The sequence below is a fragment of the Chlorocebus sabaeus genome, chromosome 19 (genome assembly GCF_047675955.1).
Source record: "Chlorocebus sabaeus isolate Y175 chromosome 19, mChlSab1.0.hap1, whole genome shotgun sequence".
Lineage (NCBI taxonomy): Eukaryota > Metazoa > Chordata > Mammalia > Primates > Cercopithecidae > Chlorocebus > Chlorocebus sabaeus.
This window is the reverse complement of record NC_132922.1, coordinates 31,974,493-31,990,586: the sequence shown is the minus strand read 5'-3', so window position 1 is coordinate 31,990,586 and position 16,094 is coordinate 31,974,493. Positions and strand designations below refer to the sequence as shown.

The 16,094-nt window shown below is 46.7% G+C and overlaps 1 protein-coding gene across 7 annotated transcripts in view; it reads right to left on the bottom strand.

Moving 5' to 3' along the window:
• CLTCL1 (clathrin heavy chain like 1) overlaps positions 1–16,094 on the bottom strand; it is a 114,932-nt gene that overhangs the window by 39,635 nt on the left and 59,203 nt on the right. For 6 of the 7 annotated variants that reach the window (XM_007975058.3, XM_007975055.3, XM_007975056.3 and 3 more), the window contains 11 exons: positions 15,450–15,650; positions 15,203–15,355; positions 14,524–14,646; positions 11,851–11,988; positions 8,190–8,354; positions 7,412–7,592; positions 5,980–6,143; positions 4,751–4,876; positions 4,015–4,157; positions 3,442–3,676; positions 1,984–2,106 (listed from right to left, as the gene is read on the bottom strand). In XM_007975058.3, coding sequence (XP_007973249.3) covers positions 1,984–2,106; positions 3,442–3,676; positions 4,015–4,157; positions 4,751–4,876; positions 5,980–6,143; positions 7,412–7,592; positions 8,190–8,354; positions 11,851–11,988; positions 14,524–14,646; positions 15,203–15,355; positions 15,450–15,650 — 1,752 coding nt within the window. The remainder of the gene's footprint in view (positions 1–1,983; positions 2,107–3,441; positions 3,677–4,014; positions 4,158–4,750; positions 4,877–5,979; positions 6,144–7,411; positions 7,593–8,189; positions 8,355–11,850; positions 11,989–14,523; positions 14,647–15,202; positions 15,356–15,449; positions 15,651–16,094) is intronic. The other variant, XM_007975057.3, reaches the window with a different exon arrangement.

Below are 16,094 nucleotides of genomic sequence, written 5' to 3'. Positions count from 1 at the left end.
GAAGACAAGAGGCCCCCGCTGGCTCTGGTATGGTGCAATGTTAAAGTTGCCCTTCCCCAGTGCCAACATGAAGTCACCTTCAAGCTGTACCAGGTGGCTGGACTACACCTGGAGAAAAGTCTGATGTCTGGGAACTTGGATGTAAATCCCTAGTAGCATATTGTGTTGTTTAGTATTTTTATTAGATTTGGATGGGTAAGTCCAAAGTTGAAACAGAGATTCAAAACAACATAACCTTCCATAAATCTCAAAGTATTTCAAAATGAAAAGTTTATTAAAAAAAGTAGAGGCACAGGCTTGAGAAACAGTGGACAGAAAACGAGAGCATAAAATTCAGTAGAGATAAAGGTCAAATCCAGCCCTCAAGACTTTCGAAAGCGCTGGTCCAGCAGGTTGGCAATGTATACGAGGGAGGTGGGAGTTTTAACTGGTCCTATTCTCAGGGCTGAAGCCACTTGTTGGATGAGGGTTTTGTTCCAACATTGGTCTTGCCCCACCCCTAAACAGTATGCCCAGCACCTAGGGACAGTGCTGAGGGCAGCAGAGGCACTATCTGTGAGTGTCTGTGAGGCTGTGACTGGAGGGGAGGCTCTTCCACAGGGCTGGGGGAAGTCCTCCCAGAGGCCAAGGCAGACTCCCACCTGCCAGGCCACATCCAGTAACGACCCCTGGCCCCAGCACTCTACCCCGTCTCCAAGGAGGTGCTGGATAGTCACAGGGGCGTAAAGAGTTCTTCAACACAGGGAAGTCAGCTGAGATAACCTTGAAAGCTACTTCACCTCTGTCCACGGGGGCTGAGCTGGGCCCAGCATGCAGGCATGCCACCAGGTACTCTCTTCCTGGGCTGCATATCCCTGCTTTGGATCCAAGGGCCAACTCTATGCCCTCAGCCAGTAAACAATTCCAAGTCAGCTCCCCTGGGGAATCAAGCTAATTTTAAGCAAGCTATTTCTGCAGGGGAGAAGGTTCATAAGGGCTAAGATGTATTTATTTATTTATTTATTTATTTATTTTTTGAGATGAAGTCTCACCCAGTTGCCCAGGCTGGAGTGCAGTGGCGTGCAATCTCGGCTTCCTGCAACCTCCACCTCCTGGGTTCAAGCGATTCTCCTGCCTCAGCCTCCTGAGTAACTGGGATTACAGGCATGCACCACACAGTGTGTTTTTGTATTTTTTTTTTTTTTTTTTTTTTTTGAGACGGAGTCTTGCTCTGTCACCCGGGCTGGAGTGCAGTGGCTGGATCTCAGCTCACTGCAAGCTCCGCCTCCCGGGTTTATGCCATTCTCCTGCCTCAGCCTCCCGTGTAGCTGGGACTACAGGTGCCCGCCACCTTGCCCAGCTAATTTTTTGTATTTTTTAGTAGAGACGGGGTTTCACTGTGTTAGCCAGGATGGTCTCGGCCTCCCAAAGTGCTGGGATTACAGGCTTAGAGCCACTGTGCCCGGCCGTGTTTTTGTATTTTTAGTAGAGATGGGGTTTCACTATGTTGACGAGGCTGGTGTTGAACTCCTGACCACAAGTGATCCACCCACCTAGGCCTCCCAAAGTGCTAGGATTACAGGCGTAAGCCACCATGCCTGGCCTATTTATTTATTTTTTTGAGACGGAGTCTCTCTCTGTCGCCCAGGCTGGAGTGTAGTGGTACGATGTCGGCTCACTGCAACTTCCACCTCCTGGGTTCAAGTGATTCTCCTGCCTCAGCCTCCCCAGTAGCTGGGATTACAGGCGTGTGCCACCGCGCCTAGCTAATTTTTGTATTTTTAGTAGAGACGGGGTTTCACCATGTTGGCCAGGCTGGTCTTGAACTCCTGAGACCTTAAGGAATCCACCTGCCTCGGCCTCCCAAAGTGCTGGGATTACAGGCGTGAGCGACTGCACTCGGTCAAGATGTTTTAAATGAAAAATGAAACCAGTCACTTGAGCCACAACGATGATTAGACGGCAAAATGCAGGTGCACAGACATATCCATCTCTGTGCCTCACCTGGTCAATTAGCTGTCTCCTGGATGGGTTGGTCTCCTCAAGGACGTGAGCCCACAGCCCTGGATCCTTTCTGCGTACCAGGTAGCGGGCCTCGCTTTTGAACAGAGAATTCTCATTGCACACCTGAAATGAGCATACTCATGTGTGTAACACAGCAGCCAATCAATGGAAGCTGCTTGGGAGGACACACCCCAATTCGTTCCCTGTGTGTCTGATACTGGTTTGGTGAACAGTCAGGGCCCAGGCAAGGCACTGTGCTTTGACACGGGATGAGCAGCATGCTACAGGGTTAACAATGGACTCAAACTACCTCAAAATGCCCTTTCCAAGTTTACAACTCCTGGGGATGTGCCACATCTCTGGCCAGTAGGACCTCCTGCATTCAGGGACATGCTCTGTCTCCCATTCTGTCTGATATAGCCACTAGCCACGGGAGGCTACTGAGCCCTTGAAATGTGGTGCATGACAGGAACTAAACTGGTCATTTTTAATTTGGTTAAATTTAAGTACTCATATGTAGCTAGCTCTAAACCATCTGTAAAATGTTATCAGAACAGCCTAGAACTGGTGTAAAACAGCATAAACACTGCAATGTTTCTAGACCTAAAAACTGTAAACTGTGCTTTCACTGGCAGATCTGGAGACCCTTTACGGAATGTTATAACAGATCTCCAAAACACCATCAGTCCACTGGAATGTGCCAGCGTTTGCAGCGCTTGCTAAATCCTGGTGAGGATCGGATCTGTTGAGTGCCAGATGCCAGGCACAAAGGCTGAGTGGCATGCAAAGGTGTTTGCGGATGCAGCACAGGCTGCCTGTGTATCACGGGAAAAGCCTGACCGGGCTGGTGCGGTACCAACCTCATAGGTGCTCTGTTCATGTCTAGATTTTTAGATCAAATGGTTAGGTAGGAACAGTTCATACAACTCAACCTAAACATGTAATTATATGTGGATCCAAGCCTGGGCAGATGTAAGCAAAAGACCCGGGCAGATATCTCAAGGAGGGGCTAGCAAGAGCTCACCGGTCAGGTGATGGGGAAAGGCTTGTGTAGAGGGTTATCCCAAAAAGGGGGCATGAAGTACAAGGGCAGTCGGGAAATGAGGCACCCAGGGAACTGCAGGTCCCTCCAGGTGGGGTGGCAAGATAGGTGGTTGATCAAGTTGGGGAGTTGGGGGAAGGTGGCAGTCCACAGAGGAGCTCACGAGTCAGGCCAAGGAGTTCAATTCTGCCCTCAAAAAGCAGAGGGATGATAAGTCAGGTTCATGGCCACTTGGTCTATAGGTACAATGCATACAAATTGCATGAGCAAGTTCCCAAAAGCTGCGAGAATCACAAGGAAATAATCTCATGACCTGCCATCTCCAGGTGCACAGAAAGCCCTGATCAGCTCCCCACGGGCACACCTTTGAAAGCTTCCCAGGGTTGCATGGGCAGCTCAGCACATATGCTACCCACCTGGATGAGCTCAAGGTCACACTGACCCCGCTCATAGGCGACACAGGCCAGATGGGGGTCTCGCTTCTCACAGTAGCGGCCCACCACGCTGCTGTCATAGTAGGCATTCTCTCTCAGGAAGCACTCGGGGCTGTTGTTGCTGTCGATGTAGATTTTAGCCAGTGCATTGTGAGTGGCAGGCTCCTTGCAGCCTTCCTGAATCCGGGACTCTAGCCAGGGAAGCAGCAGCTTGAGCCTTTGAAAGAAGGAAGGCACCATAAAGTCTCAAGGCTACCACTGGAAATCTTGAGGGCAACTCCAGGGCTCTGACAGATGTTTCCTGAAACAAAAAATCTCGGAGTACATTAACTTCAGGTTGCTCTAGGGACGAAGATGGACCTGATTCCAAACTGATTTCTAGTGTTAGGTTTTCCCCCAAGGTATTCACAGTACCAATAGCAAGTAACTCACTGCTACATCTAAGATGTGCACATGAATGATCAGGTACAGAGACAGTCCTGGAGAATCAGACAGAAACAACAACAGACACTAGAATCCAGGGGTAAGACAAAACACCAAGTAAGGACACCTTACCTATTTCTTTTTTCTACTTCAGCCACCAACTCGTCAGTAGAGAACTGTCCTCTCACTGCCATGATTAAGTGTTTAATCACTTCCTCAGAACAATCCACATCAAGCAGCCCTCCAACCACAGCTGGGGTCCGGCTAGGGTTGACCTACGGTAGTCAAGGTGAAGTAACTTCAGTGTTGCAGACACAAGTTATTGTTAGAAGCCTCCTACAACTTGGACAGTCTGGGCAAAACCCTGAAAGGGCTCCTATTTAGCACTGCGCTATGTCCCACCAAAATTCACTTGCTGATGTCCTAACCCCTAGTGGGACTCTATTTGGAAAGAGGGTGTTTAAGGAGGTAATCAATGCCAGGGGTGGGGCCCTAATGCAATGGGACTGGTGTCCTTCTAAGAAGAGGAAGAGACACCAGGAATGTATATGCACAGAGGAAAGGCCCTGTGGGGGCACAGCCAGGAGGCCGTCTGCAAGCCTGGAAGACGGCCTTCACCAGAAACCAGCCCTGCTAGCACCTTGATCGTGGACTTCCAGCCTCCAAAACTGTGAGAAATAAATGTGTGTTGTTTCAGTCGCCTGGACTGTGTTCTTCTACTCTGGCAGTCTGAGCACACTAACCCACCACCCTTCAAAATGATAGTCTCTGAAATGCCAGATGTTAGAGGCAGCCTCTGAGGCGAAGACTATTGTCACTGACTGGGGCCCAGAGGCAGCCGGGTGTCACCCCAGGGAGCCAGCAGTACCTTCTGCATGTAGATCTCAATGTACCTCTGCAGGTTGTTGTGGTATAAATACAGGACAAGGTCATGGACAAAGCCAAAACGATCGCACACGACGATGAGGGGAAGCTGGTCTGTGAGCTTGGCCTCCTGAGGATTAGAATGCACAGAACAAGTCAGGGAGTGGAGAAACCAGACAGCCAGACCTCGGACTCATTGCCCATATGGGACAGCACTGTCTCTGCAGCAGAGTGACATGTAGGAGACTCAGAATGAGACTGCTCTAGGTAGGCTGTCGTTTTGTGGTATGGTGTTTGCTTTGGAAATAAGTGAAAGATAATAGTATTTGGTTAAAGACCATTAAATGTGGCATTAACATTCCAAATCTGGACAAAAATATCTTTTAAGACAAGCAGCTCATTATGTGCAAACCCAACAGAAACCAGGCCATTCTCAAGAACAGCACACCTGCAGTAAAGGCTGCCTTTTCAGACATGCAGCCGCAGGCCATGGAAGCACACCGGGCACCATTCCCAGATGATGATGGCACTTGGGTAGGACAGCCACAGGTCACCACAATCATGCCTCCCCCTTGTGTGGTCCCATGCCTACATCACATTTCCTGGTTTCCCTTGAAGTTTTAAGTGTGGCCACATGACCTCATTTCCTCCAAGGGGATGTGAATCCAAGTCTCATCTGCCACTTGCAGGCCTCGCCCATAAAAACCACCCATGCTGGTTCCTCTGTGCTCTTCCCGTCTTCTAGCTGACTGGGAAGATGACATCCAGGTGAGGTGCTGAACACCGCAAAGCAGCCATGAGCCTGGTCCTTGAAGGACAGTGGGAAGGAAAGCTACCCCACTGACCTCCAGCCCACCCAGGACTGCCACATAAGGAAGTAGGCTTCCTGTTCTTTATGACACTAGTGCTGAGTGATCTACTTGTTTCTGCAGCTTTGCTTGCCTAATTGACAATGGCACTAATGGGATGTTGATGAATTACAATGCAGCAATAAACTAACTCCCTCCACTCACGTGCCAGAGACTTAGAGCACAGCCTCAAGCTGCGTCTTAAAACAATAGAAGGGTTCCTCTAGAACTTTAAGCCATAAGGCGGAGCTCTGTCCCTGGGACTAAGGGGTCCCTGGCAAGACAGATCCAGCTTCCTGCCTCCTGGGACATCCTGCGGATGGTCTGCCCCACTTGCCATCAGCAATTCAGCTGTGGAACACAAGGAGGCAGTGCTGGAACACACCTTCAGGAAGTTCTTCACATGCTCTGGGTTGTAGCAGCTGCTCTCTCGGCATATCCTCTCCACCTCCTTGATCTGCCCTGTCTTACAGGCAGCCTGAATGTATTTCAGATGCACGTCTGGGTCTTGGCTGAAGTTCACGATTGAGCCCAGGAAGTAGAAGAGGCCTACGAAGAGAGACCGTTTCATTTTTGTCCTTGCAACACTCACCTGTCTCCTCCGTAGCTGCTGTCCACTTTCCCTCGATGACACTGCTCCACTCTTCAGGGACCCACAGCCCACTCAGAACTCATAATCAATATGCCATCTGTCTCTTTTGGCAGCTCCCAAAAATAGCTAGTCAGATTTCCATCAAATTTGGCAGGCATACCTGGCATGTTTTGATGTAAAATACTAGATATTTGGTACATGTGAAATTCCTTTTGGGGGCCCAGGTATACCCAGATAGTCATCGTCAAGAGTAATTCCCACTGAGGTAATCTGAGAGGGCTGTGGGACTGATGCCAAGGGAGAGAGAAATAAGCCACAGCCTCCAGGAGGAGGCCTGCAACTCTGGACAGTAACAACAAGATAGGATACATCTGAGAAGGTCCCTCCCTGTTGAGGTCTTTCACTGTAACTGTGAGACTCTGATGCTAGGAAGGGAATGGGTAGCCCCTAGGCCGATGGTTCCCCACCAACCTACTCTACTGTTCTCTCCCAGCCCAGCTCCACTCAATCGTCCGCCATGGTCTTTCCTACAGTGGTGTCTTCTGAAGAGAAGGCCAGATCCCTGAGGGCAGGGTCCTGTCCCATCCTCCACCGATGCCCCAACCTCACCGGACACATAGCAGTGGCTTGATGCCTAGACAAATGCTTAGTCTCTATCCTGGGTGGGCCAGACAGCCCCCACCTGTCCCTAACAAAGCTACTCCCACCCCCATTGCCCTAGAACACTCTTTTGGGGTGATGTCCAAAAAGGGGAAAGGAAGACAACCAAGTTGCCTCGTCAGCCCCTGCAATCAACTGGGTTAGCAGACACCACAAAGCAACGCACCCTCTATCATAGGCTCTCACTTAGGAGAGGCCCAAAGAGCCTCCCTCCTGGGACTGTGAAGACCAGACATCAGGCCCTTTCATGGTACCCACGACACAGGCTTTTAGATGAATTCTTGCCAGACTGTGCTGCACAGACACACCGGGCTCCATAAGTTTCTCCACTCCATCACCAACCAACCTGATTTCTTCCTTTGGAAATACCAAAAAGGACACTGAAGCTGAGGGTGCATATGAGATGGCAGTTGCATTCCGCCACTGACTAAGCACCCAAGGCAGCGAGTGCTGCATCCTGCCTGGCTTTGCAGGAAGGCCGTTTTAAGTCGGGCAGGTAGACTGCAACACCTCAGAAAGGAGGTGTAGTCATGTGGTGGGGTCGGCGAAAGGCTGCACGGTTTACCTTCATAACTCTTGAAGGATTCAAAGAGCTCCACCAGGGCCTGCGTGCCCAGCTGCTCATGGTACTTAGAGGCCACCTGCACACACAGCTGAAGGTTCTGTCTGATGTTAGCAGACAGCATGGCACGCAGACACTCCACAGAATCCTCCACCGACAAGGAGCCGAAGAAATTGACAAGCCACTGGGAACAAGGAAGAGTCTGTCCACAACGATGCACCACTATAAAGATTGCTAACACTTGGAAAATAACTAGGTCATTCTCCTGTTCCCCTGAGTGTCAAAAATAGAGAGAATTTCCACATAAAGGGATTGAAAAGCAACTATCCATCATGGGAAAAAGTAGGAGCAAGGAGTAAAGCTGGGAAAAGACACTGATCTAAACTGTTCACCTGCAATATTCCACAGACGATGCTAAAACTTATTCCATAAGTTGGAACACAATAGCTAGCTCAGCTTTGCTAATGGCTTCAGACAGCCCTGTTAGGTTGTCAGTGTTAAAAGGTGACCAGTATTCCTGCTATTAGACTAAGTCAAAGGTGGACATCAGAAAGAAAGGTACTACAGGGCCCAGACATGCTGCTGAGCAGATAAACGTTGTGCGTGCGCTGAACCAGAACTGCTTTTGGTAGTAAAGTATGGTAGGTTAGGGCAGTGACCTACCTACCTGACAGGCTCAGGCCATGGTTCCACAACCATCAACAGGTGAACATTGGGGAGCATGTGACATTAATGGCATAGACAACAGCCATAATAGGAGTGCCCCAGGGGTACACAATACCTCGGGATTGAGGAGGTGAGTGTGGACCACAGTCCTCTTGATGTCATAGAGGTCGGTGTAGTGCTCCAGTGCTTGCTGCAGGAGGCCTGCCTTTTCACAGAGCTGGGCGATGTGGGCCCGGTCGTAATGAGTAAACATCTTATTTCCAAGGATGGCATCTGCAACCTATGAAACAGGGAGTTTGGTGGGAAAGCCTGATCAATGGCAATAACTTTTTAAGACCAGCTGCTCAGCCTTGCCCCAGGGTAGGGTATAGTCTGGCAACCCGAACTCACAGGCCCCTGTCCACACCCACAACTCTGTGGTGGCAGCAGTGCTTGTGGGTCCCAAGATCCCCGGCTGTCCTTCAAGTCATCTTAGGCCCTTTGCACAAGGCTCCATCCTCCCATATTGTAGAGCTGGGCCCACCCCATGTGGCCACAAAGTTGGGCATGTGAGAAACGCTGAGGCTCCATAAAGCCCTATTACTGGGATGAGTCCAAGTCGCTGTTGCAGCTTTTAAGCAATCACATTCTTTATTTTTTTTTCTTTTTTTTTTTTTTTTTTTGAGATAGAGTCTCAATCCATCATTTAGGCTGGAGTACAGTGGCAGAATCTTGGCTCACTGCAACCTCCATCTCCCGGGTTCAAGCGATTCTCATGCCTCAGCCTCCCAATTAGCTGGGATTATAGATGCGCACCATCATGCCTGGCTAATTTTTGTATTTTTAGTAGAGACAGAGCTTCAACACGTTGGCCAGGCTGGTCTTGAACTCTGGACCTCAAACGATCTGCCCACCTTGGCCTCCTAAAGTGCTGAGATTATAGCCGTGAGCCACCGTGCCCAGCCAGCAATCACATTCTTATAGGGTTTCTATGGCAAGATCAACGTGAGGGCTCAAGTCTACCGATTCTCCTTGAATGAGCTCAAGCGTTAGACTAGCAATGGCCAGAAGGAGACCTGAATATAACAAATCCGATTTGTGCTTACTAGACTGCTCTACTAGGCTGAATACAGACTTAGGAATTGGGGATTGCATTTAAAAAACAATGAACACTTCTGAAAACAATTTTTATGAGGCATAAAATATATATATATATTTTTTTGAGACAGGGTCTCACTCTGTTGCCCAGGCTGAATGGAGTGCAGTGGTGCAATCTCGGCTCACTGCAGCCTTGACCTCCCAGGCTCAAGCAATCCTCCCACTTCAGCCTCCCAAGCAGCTGGGATTACAGGCACATGCTGCCACAGCTGGCTACTTGGTTTTTTCTTCTTCTTCTTTTTTTTTTTTTTGAGACAGAGTCTCACGCTGTTGCCAGGCTGGAGTGCAGTGGCACGATCCCACCCAGCTCATTGCAACCTCTACCTCCTGGGTTCACCCCATTCTCCTGCCTCGGCCTCCCGAGTAGCTGGGACTGCAGGCACGTGCCACCATGCCCAGCTAATTTTTGAATTTTTAGTAAAGACAGGGTTTCACCATGCTGGCCAGGCTGGCCTCGATCTCTTGACCATGTGATCCTCCCTCCTTGGTCTCCCAAAGTGCTTGGATTACAGGTGTGAGCCACCATGCCTGGCCCACCCGACTAATTTTTATATTTTTTGGAGAGATGGGGTTTGGCCATGTTGTCCATGCTGGTCTCAAACTCCTGGGCTCTGTTCACCTTGGCCTTCAAAAATGCTGGGGTTACGGCGTGAGCCACTGCACCCAGCCACTAAATATTCTCTTTAAGTAAGTAATTTTTGGGCTAAGACTGGATAGGTCAACACAGTAGCCTTGCAGCATGGCTGAATGAGTGCTCCCTCAGTATCTAATGCTGGTCTTGACTAGCTACGCTCCTGGATGCCTTCCCTGCCACCCAGCACACTCTTTCTTATTCCTTCAAGGATCTGCATCACCAACCAGGTATGGCCAAACTGAGTGACCACAGCCCCTGTCACACACCAGACCACTTCAGAGTGATGCACACTTCTGGTTCCCCATAGAGCTGACGATCCAAACCAAGTACTAAGAGTAGGGCTTTAGAACACCTGGCACTTACCTGAGTCTCCTATCCTTTGTTTCCTTCAGGTTTATCTTTACTTTTTGTTTTTAAACATTTTCTCATCATAGCAACAGTGTATTTTAGAGAACTTAGAAACCATCATGCAGTCCCACTGCCCAGAGAAGACTGCCAGCATCCTGGGGCACTAAGCCAGAGTCTGCTGGCACCTCACCCAACTACTTGCTTGTCCTGCACCCCTTAGGGTCTGGGCATTCCTTTGGGTGTCTGCCAAGTTTCTGAGTGGCGCTTGGTGTGTTTCAAATCTCATTCACCAAAACCTATTACATACACTCACAAAGTCATGAGAGTCCAATAGACCCCAAGCAGCAAATTAACAGCACTTTTATTTCCTATAGTTGGAATATGACCCACTTCTTAGCAGCTAACCTGTGGATTTGAATAAATTGAGGTAACAGAACAATATACTTAATATGTTGTTTCATAATTATAAAAACAATAAGTTATTATTAAAGAAAAAACAAATCAGAAGAGAGAAGTAAAGAACAAAGTGAACTTGTACAATCTTATCCACTTAGTACCGTGAACAGCTTGATACAAACTCCTCTAAATCCCTTTCTTGTATATATATCTAAATTTAACCCAAAATAGCACAGACATGTGATTTGATTATACCTGCCTCCCACAAGTTTCAGGCCAACAAATGATGCCTCACCACAATACCACTGCACACCCATTAAGATGATTACTATTACTATTATTTTAGACAGGGAAAATGTGTTGGCAAGGATATACAGAAGTTGGAACTGCTGAGCATTGCTGGGAAGAATATAAAATGGTGCAGCCTCCTGGAATACAGTATGGTGGTTCCTCAAAAAGGTAAGCATAGAATTACTATACAATATGATCCAGCAAATCCACTTCTAGGTATATGCCCAAAAGAATTAAAGCAGGGTCTCAAAGCAATCTTTGTACACCCATGTGAACAGCAGCATTATTCACAATAGCCTAAAGGTAGAAGCAACCCAAATGTTCATCAATGGATGAATGGATAAACACATGTCATATATACACATGGTGGACAATTACTCAGTTTTTAAAATGAAGGTGTTTCTAACACATGCTACAACGTGGATGAACCTTGAAAATAATACGCTAAGTGAAAAAAGCCAGGTAAAAGGACAAATATTTTGTGGTTCCATGTATATGAAATATCTTGAAAAGGCAAATTAATAGAGACAGATTAGAATGGCAGTTGTCAGGGGCTGGGAAACGAGGAGTCATTGCTTAACAGTTACATAGTTACTCTGGGATAATAAAAAGTTCTGGAACCATATAGTGGCAATGGTTGTACAGTATTGTGAATGTTCTTAATGCCACTGTATCAGACACTTAAAAGTTGTTAAAATGGTAAATTTGGTTATGTATATTTTACCACAATGAAAAAAAGAAGAAAGAAAGAAATGATGCCCCAATTATAACTGTTTCCATGAAAGTCCAGTACCATGATTTCTGGAAAATCCTTTTAAGGGGAGTCATGGAGAATGTTCACTGAGAAGTACAAGATAAACATCTGGCACAAGCCCAGTCCAGTCCAAAGCCACTGTGCTCAAGTCTGCAAACCCACAGAGGGGTGCCACAGGTGCTCTGCCTCTCGGTGTTAGCCTACAATGTCACTGACCTGGGGTGCATGAACAAGGTTCATCTCCAACAGCCATGTCTGGAGGAGTCCCTCAACTGGGCGATTATTCTTCAAGGCATCCAATAAGAAGGAAGTACACTGCTGAATTAAACTGTTTTCCATGAAAATGTCCACAATCTGAAACACATCCAAGCCACATTTTCACTCAGTGTGTTTTCATTCAGTGTTTCATTTTCGTACTGAAATAGTTCCTGAAATATTATCTCATTATCTCATTTAGAAATTCAACAATTAGTTCCTTAGTTTTGTTTTGTTTTGTTTTGTTTTGTTTTTTTTGAGATGGAGTCTCACTCTGTCACCCAGGCTGGAGTGCAAAGGCACAATCTCAGCTCACTCCAACCTCCATCCTCCACCTCCTGGGTTTAAGTGATTCTCCTGCCTCAGCCTCCCAAGTGGTTGAGATTACAGGCACCCGTCACCACACCCAGCTAATTTTTGTATTTTTAGTAGAGACAGGGTTTCACCATGTTGGTCAGGCTGGTCTCGAACTCCTGACCTCAGGTGATCCGCCCACCTCGGCCTCCCAAAGTGCTGGGACTACAGGCATGAGCCACTGCTCCCGGCCCCTTTGCATTTTCTTATGTCATCACAATTCACATAGAGACAGGTGTGGTGGCGTGTGCCTATAGTCCCAGCTACTCAGGAGGCTGAGGTGGATGCATGCATTCCTTGAGCCCAGGAGTTAAGACTATTCTGGGTAACATAGAGACCTCATCTCAACAACAACAACAACACAATTCACGTAATTTATGGCCATTAATTTATTGATAATCTTGTGAAATCATATCACCTACATCATACCTACCAGTGAGGTATTTTACCAAAGCATATGAAAGGGAGTGACTTTTATAACATATGAACCCCCAGAATCCTCTCAAGTGATCCAAGCAGTAATCATACATTACTTAATCACATCCTAGAGGCAGCTGTGATGCTTAGCTTTAGGTGTCAGTTTGACTGGATTAAGGAACACAGAGAGAGCAGGTAAAGCATTCCTTCTGGGTGTGTTTGTGAGGGCGTTCCCAGAGAAGACTGGCATGTGAGTTGGGGGACCAAGTAGGAATGATCCACTCTCAACGTCAGGGAGCACCATCCAATCAGCTGGGGGCACAAAAAAGGAAAGAATAGATTTCTTCTCTCTTTCTCCTGGAGCTGGGACATTCTCCTCCTCCTACCTCTGAACATCAGAACTCCAGGCTCCCCAGCCTTTGGACTCCAGGACTTACCCCAAACAACCCCCCGCAGGGTCCTCAGGCCATTGGCCTCAGACTGAGAGTTACGCCATCGGCTTCCCTGGTTCTGAGACTTTCAAACTTAGATTGAGCCGCACTACTGGAATCCAACATCTCCTCTAGCTTGCAGACAGTCTATCACAGGACTTCTCAGCCTCCATAATCACGAGCCAATTCTCCCTCATATATCTGAGATGGGGTCTCATTCTATTGTCTAGGCTAAAGCAGTGACAAGGTCACCACTCACTGCAGCCTCAACCTTCAGGGCTCAAGTGATCCCCCCATCTCAGCCTCCTGAGTAGCTGGGACCACAGGTGTGCACCACCACGCCTGGCTAATTTGTAAAAAATTTTTGGCAGAGATGGGGTCTCACTATGTTGCCCAGGCTCCCTCTCATATAGCTAGAGCTATGCTATTGATTCTGTCTCTGCAGAATCTTGACTAACAAAGCAGCTGATACTTGATATCTAACCCAAATATATCATTATATTATTGGGGCACAACTGGGAAATGCAAACATTTACTTAGACAATTATTAAAGTTAAATTGATGTTAATTTAAATAATTAATATGCCTCACTAAGATGTGAAATATAGGAATAAATTTAGTAATTATTTTTGAAGGACAGCTTTACAGGAAAATAAAAAAGAACTTACTAATTGTGGATCTTCTCATAAAGTATGAGAAGTTTATATTTTAAACAACTTTAAAATATGAACTAGAAACAAGATGTGAACTGGAAATTTCTTTCCTATTGAAAGCTAAGTAAATTTGTCTCAAATCTCTTATTCATGTTCTCCAAAATATCTGCAAATTCCCAGACATATAAACACATATAACTACACTTATTATTTCTAAACAGTTGTTGGCTCTGATGCCTTGCTTCAAGCTTTGTCACACATCTATATATCATCAGAGCTCCTTGTACCAATTGACTGAAAGTGACTTGTCATGTGTTTACATCTAAATTCTAAGTAGGTTACACTAAAAAACAGGCTGATGCTCACATAGATCCAGGTCAGTCAGACACCCACAGGATGAACATCTGGGGGATGCAACAGCACTAGCTCCTGGTGCTAAGGCCAATGGTCAGGGAGAGACAATGACGTGGTAACTGGGGTGGGGAGAGGGATGGAGGGCTGGATCCTAAATGACATCCTCACACCCTACACCATCACCACCCAAAGACACAAACCCACGCAAACATCCTCTAAAGTACTTCAAAACAAAGGAAGCAATGAGTACTCACATAGTAAAGACTAGAAGACAAACTCCCCAAGTACACTAGATTTTTTTAAAACTAGAAGATTAATAGCAGATGAAGAAAAGCATTGAGACAAGTTAACAGGAAATGAATAAAGGAATCTTCTAGATGGCTCTAAAAAGCCACAAAAAGTTGTCCAAAACTGCCTACGCTCACCTGGTTAATGTCAGCCAGTGGCTCCTCGTCCTGCACTAGCATTTGAGAAAACTGCAGGCCCTGTTCCGGACTGATCTTCATTACACCCCTCAGCAGAAAGATCCAGTCTGGGGTGTACCCAACCTAGAAGCAAGGGAGCACCAATCAGGAAAATCAATGAAAAACCCTGGGCATTAGAAAAGGAAGTTATCCATCCTTTGTTTTAAACTCATGTTAACAAAGAAATGAGCAGCAACATTATCATTTGTAGGTACCACCTTCTGCCAAACACAATATCCAATTAAATAAATTGATTTCATGTACATGGAAGGCACAATTAACTATACAAACAGCCCAGACCACAGATAAGTTCCCTGATCTGTGTGCAAACACAGCCTGCCAGTGAGCACACAGGGACAAGATCTGGAAGTCTGCCAAAATATCAAATTAACATACAGAAGGAAGAGAGGGAGAGAAAAAACAAGATAAAGCTCCCAAATAAAAAGAAGATGGAAGGACTGGAAAACTAAGGATAATAAAAAACTGAAGAGAATGCAATATGATCATTATCAATAAAGATCCTAATAGCAACACTGCCAACTCTCACACCAGAGGACTTATAAAGAAAGGTATTTTATAAACTTTAAAATCAGCAACCACTCAACCACATGTGAGATGCAGATGGTTCAACTCACGTTACCTTTTTGGCATAGAGCACAATTTTCTGGAATTGGCCTGTTTCTGCAAAACACTGGATCACTTTGCTTGGCACGTTTGCCCGAAGGTACACACTCAGAGCGAGCATGGGGTCAGTGGTTTTGACCAAGTCTCCGAGCTCCTCTGAGCACTCCAGCTGTGGTACGCCAAGGGACAAGGCAAAGTTAGAAGGTGGGCAGGGAGCCTGGACCAAGCTGTGCGGGGAGCTACCATCTCACAAATGTTTCTACCTTATCTTCTTTCAGCCACTTCTCTAGGAGTTGCTTACGCCCCTGCTGAAGAACCAGATGGCAAAGTTCTAGGGATTCAAGTTTATTGAGCTGACCCTGGTCGAGCAGAATTCCAAAGTACTGCAGCAATGGAGAAGCCTGACCAGGCTGAGCGGGTATACTCTGGAACTTCTGGACCGTCTCTCTGGTACGCAGGATTCCCTAGTAATAAATGGAAAAATAGGTCATTGTGTTGTAATCACGGGGGATCCCTTCACTCAACTTGCTTCTATGTAAAAACAAAAATCTGCCAGTGGAAATTCCACACTGCTCTGTCATGGACAAAACGTCCTCTACCACAGCAACTGCTTCTATCTTCAATAAGAACCATAAATATGGGGGAATCTAGGTCCTCCAGGTGGCTTCACACTTAGGGTCTTACTTCTCCCCCAGCATGCTGCAGTGAGAATTCAGCCTCTCAATCAGTCTTGTAGTAGTGAAGCTCTGCTATCGTTATATTCTAATTCAAAATACTCACATTCACAGATGAAGGCTAGAAATGGTTTGTTCATAACCACCCCTTGAAAGACAAGAAAAATTCTTTCAAGGACCAGCAATTTGAAAGTCTTTATCTACTCAGGAGCAGATTCAGTCTCTGAACAATTT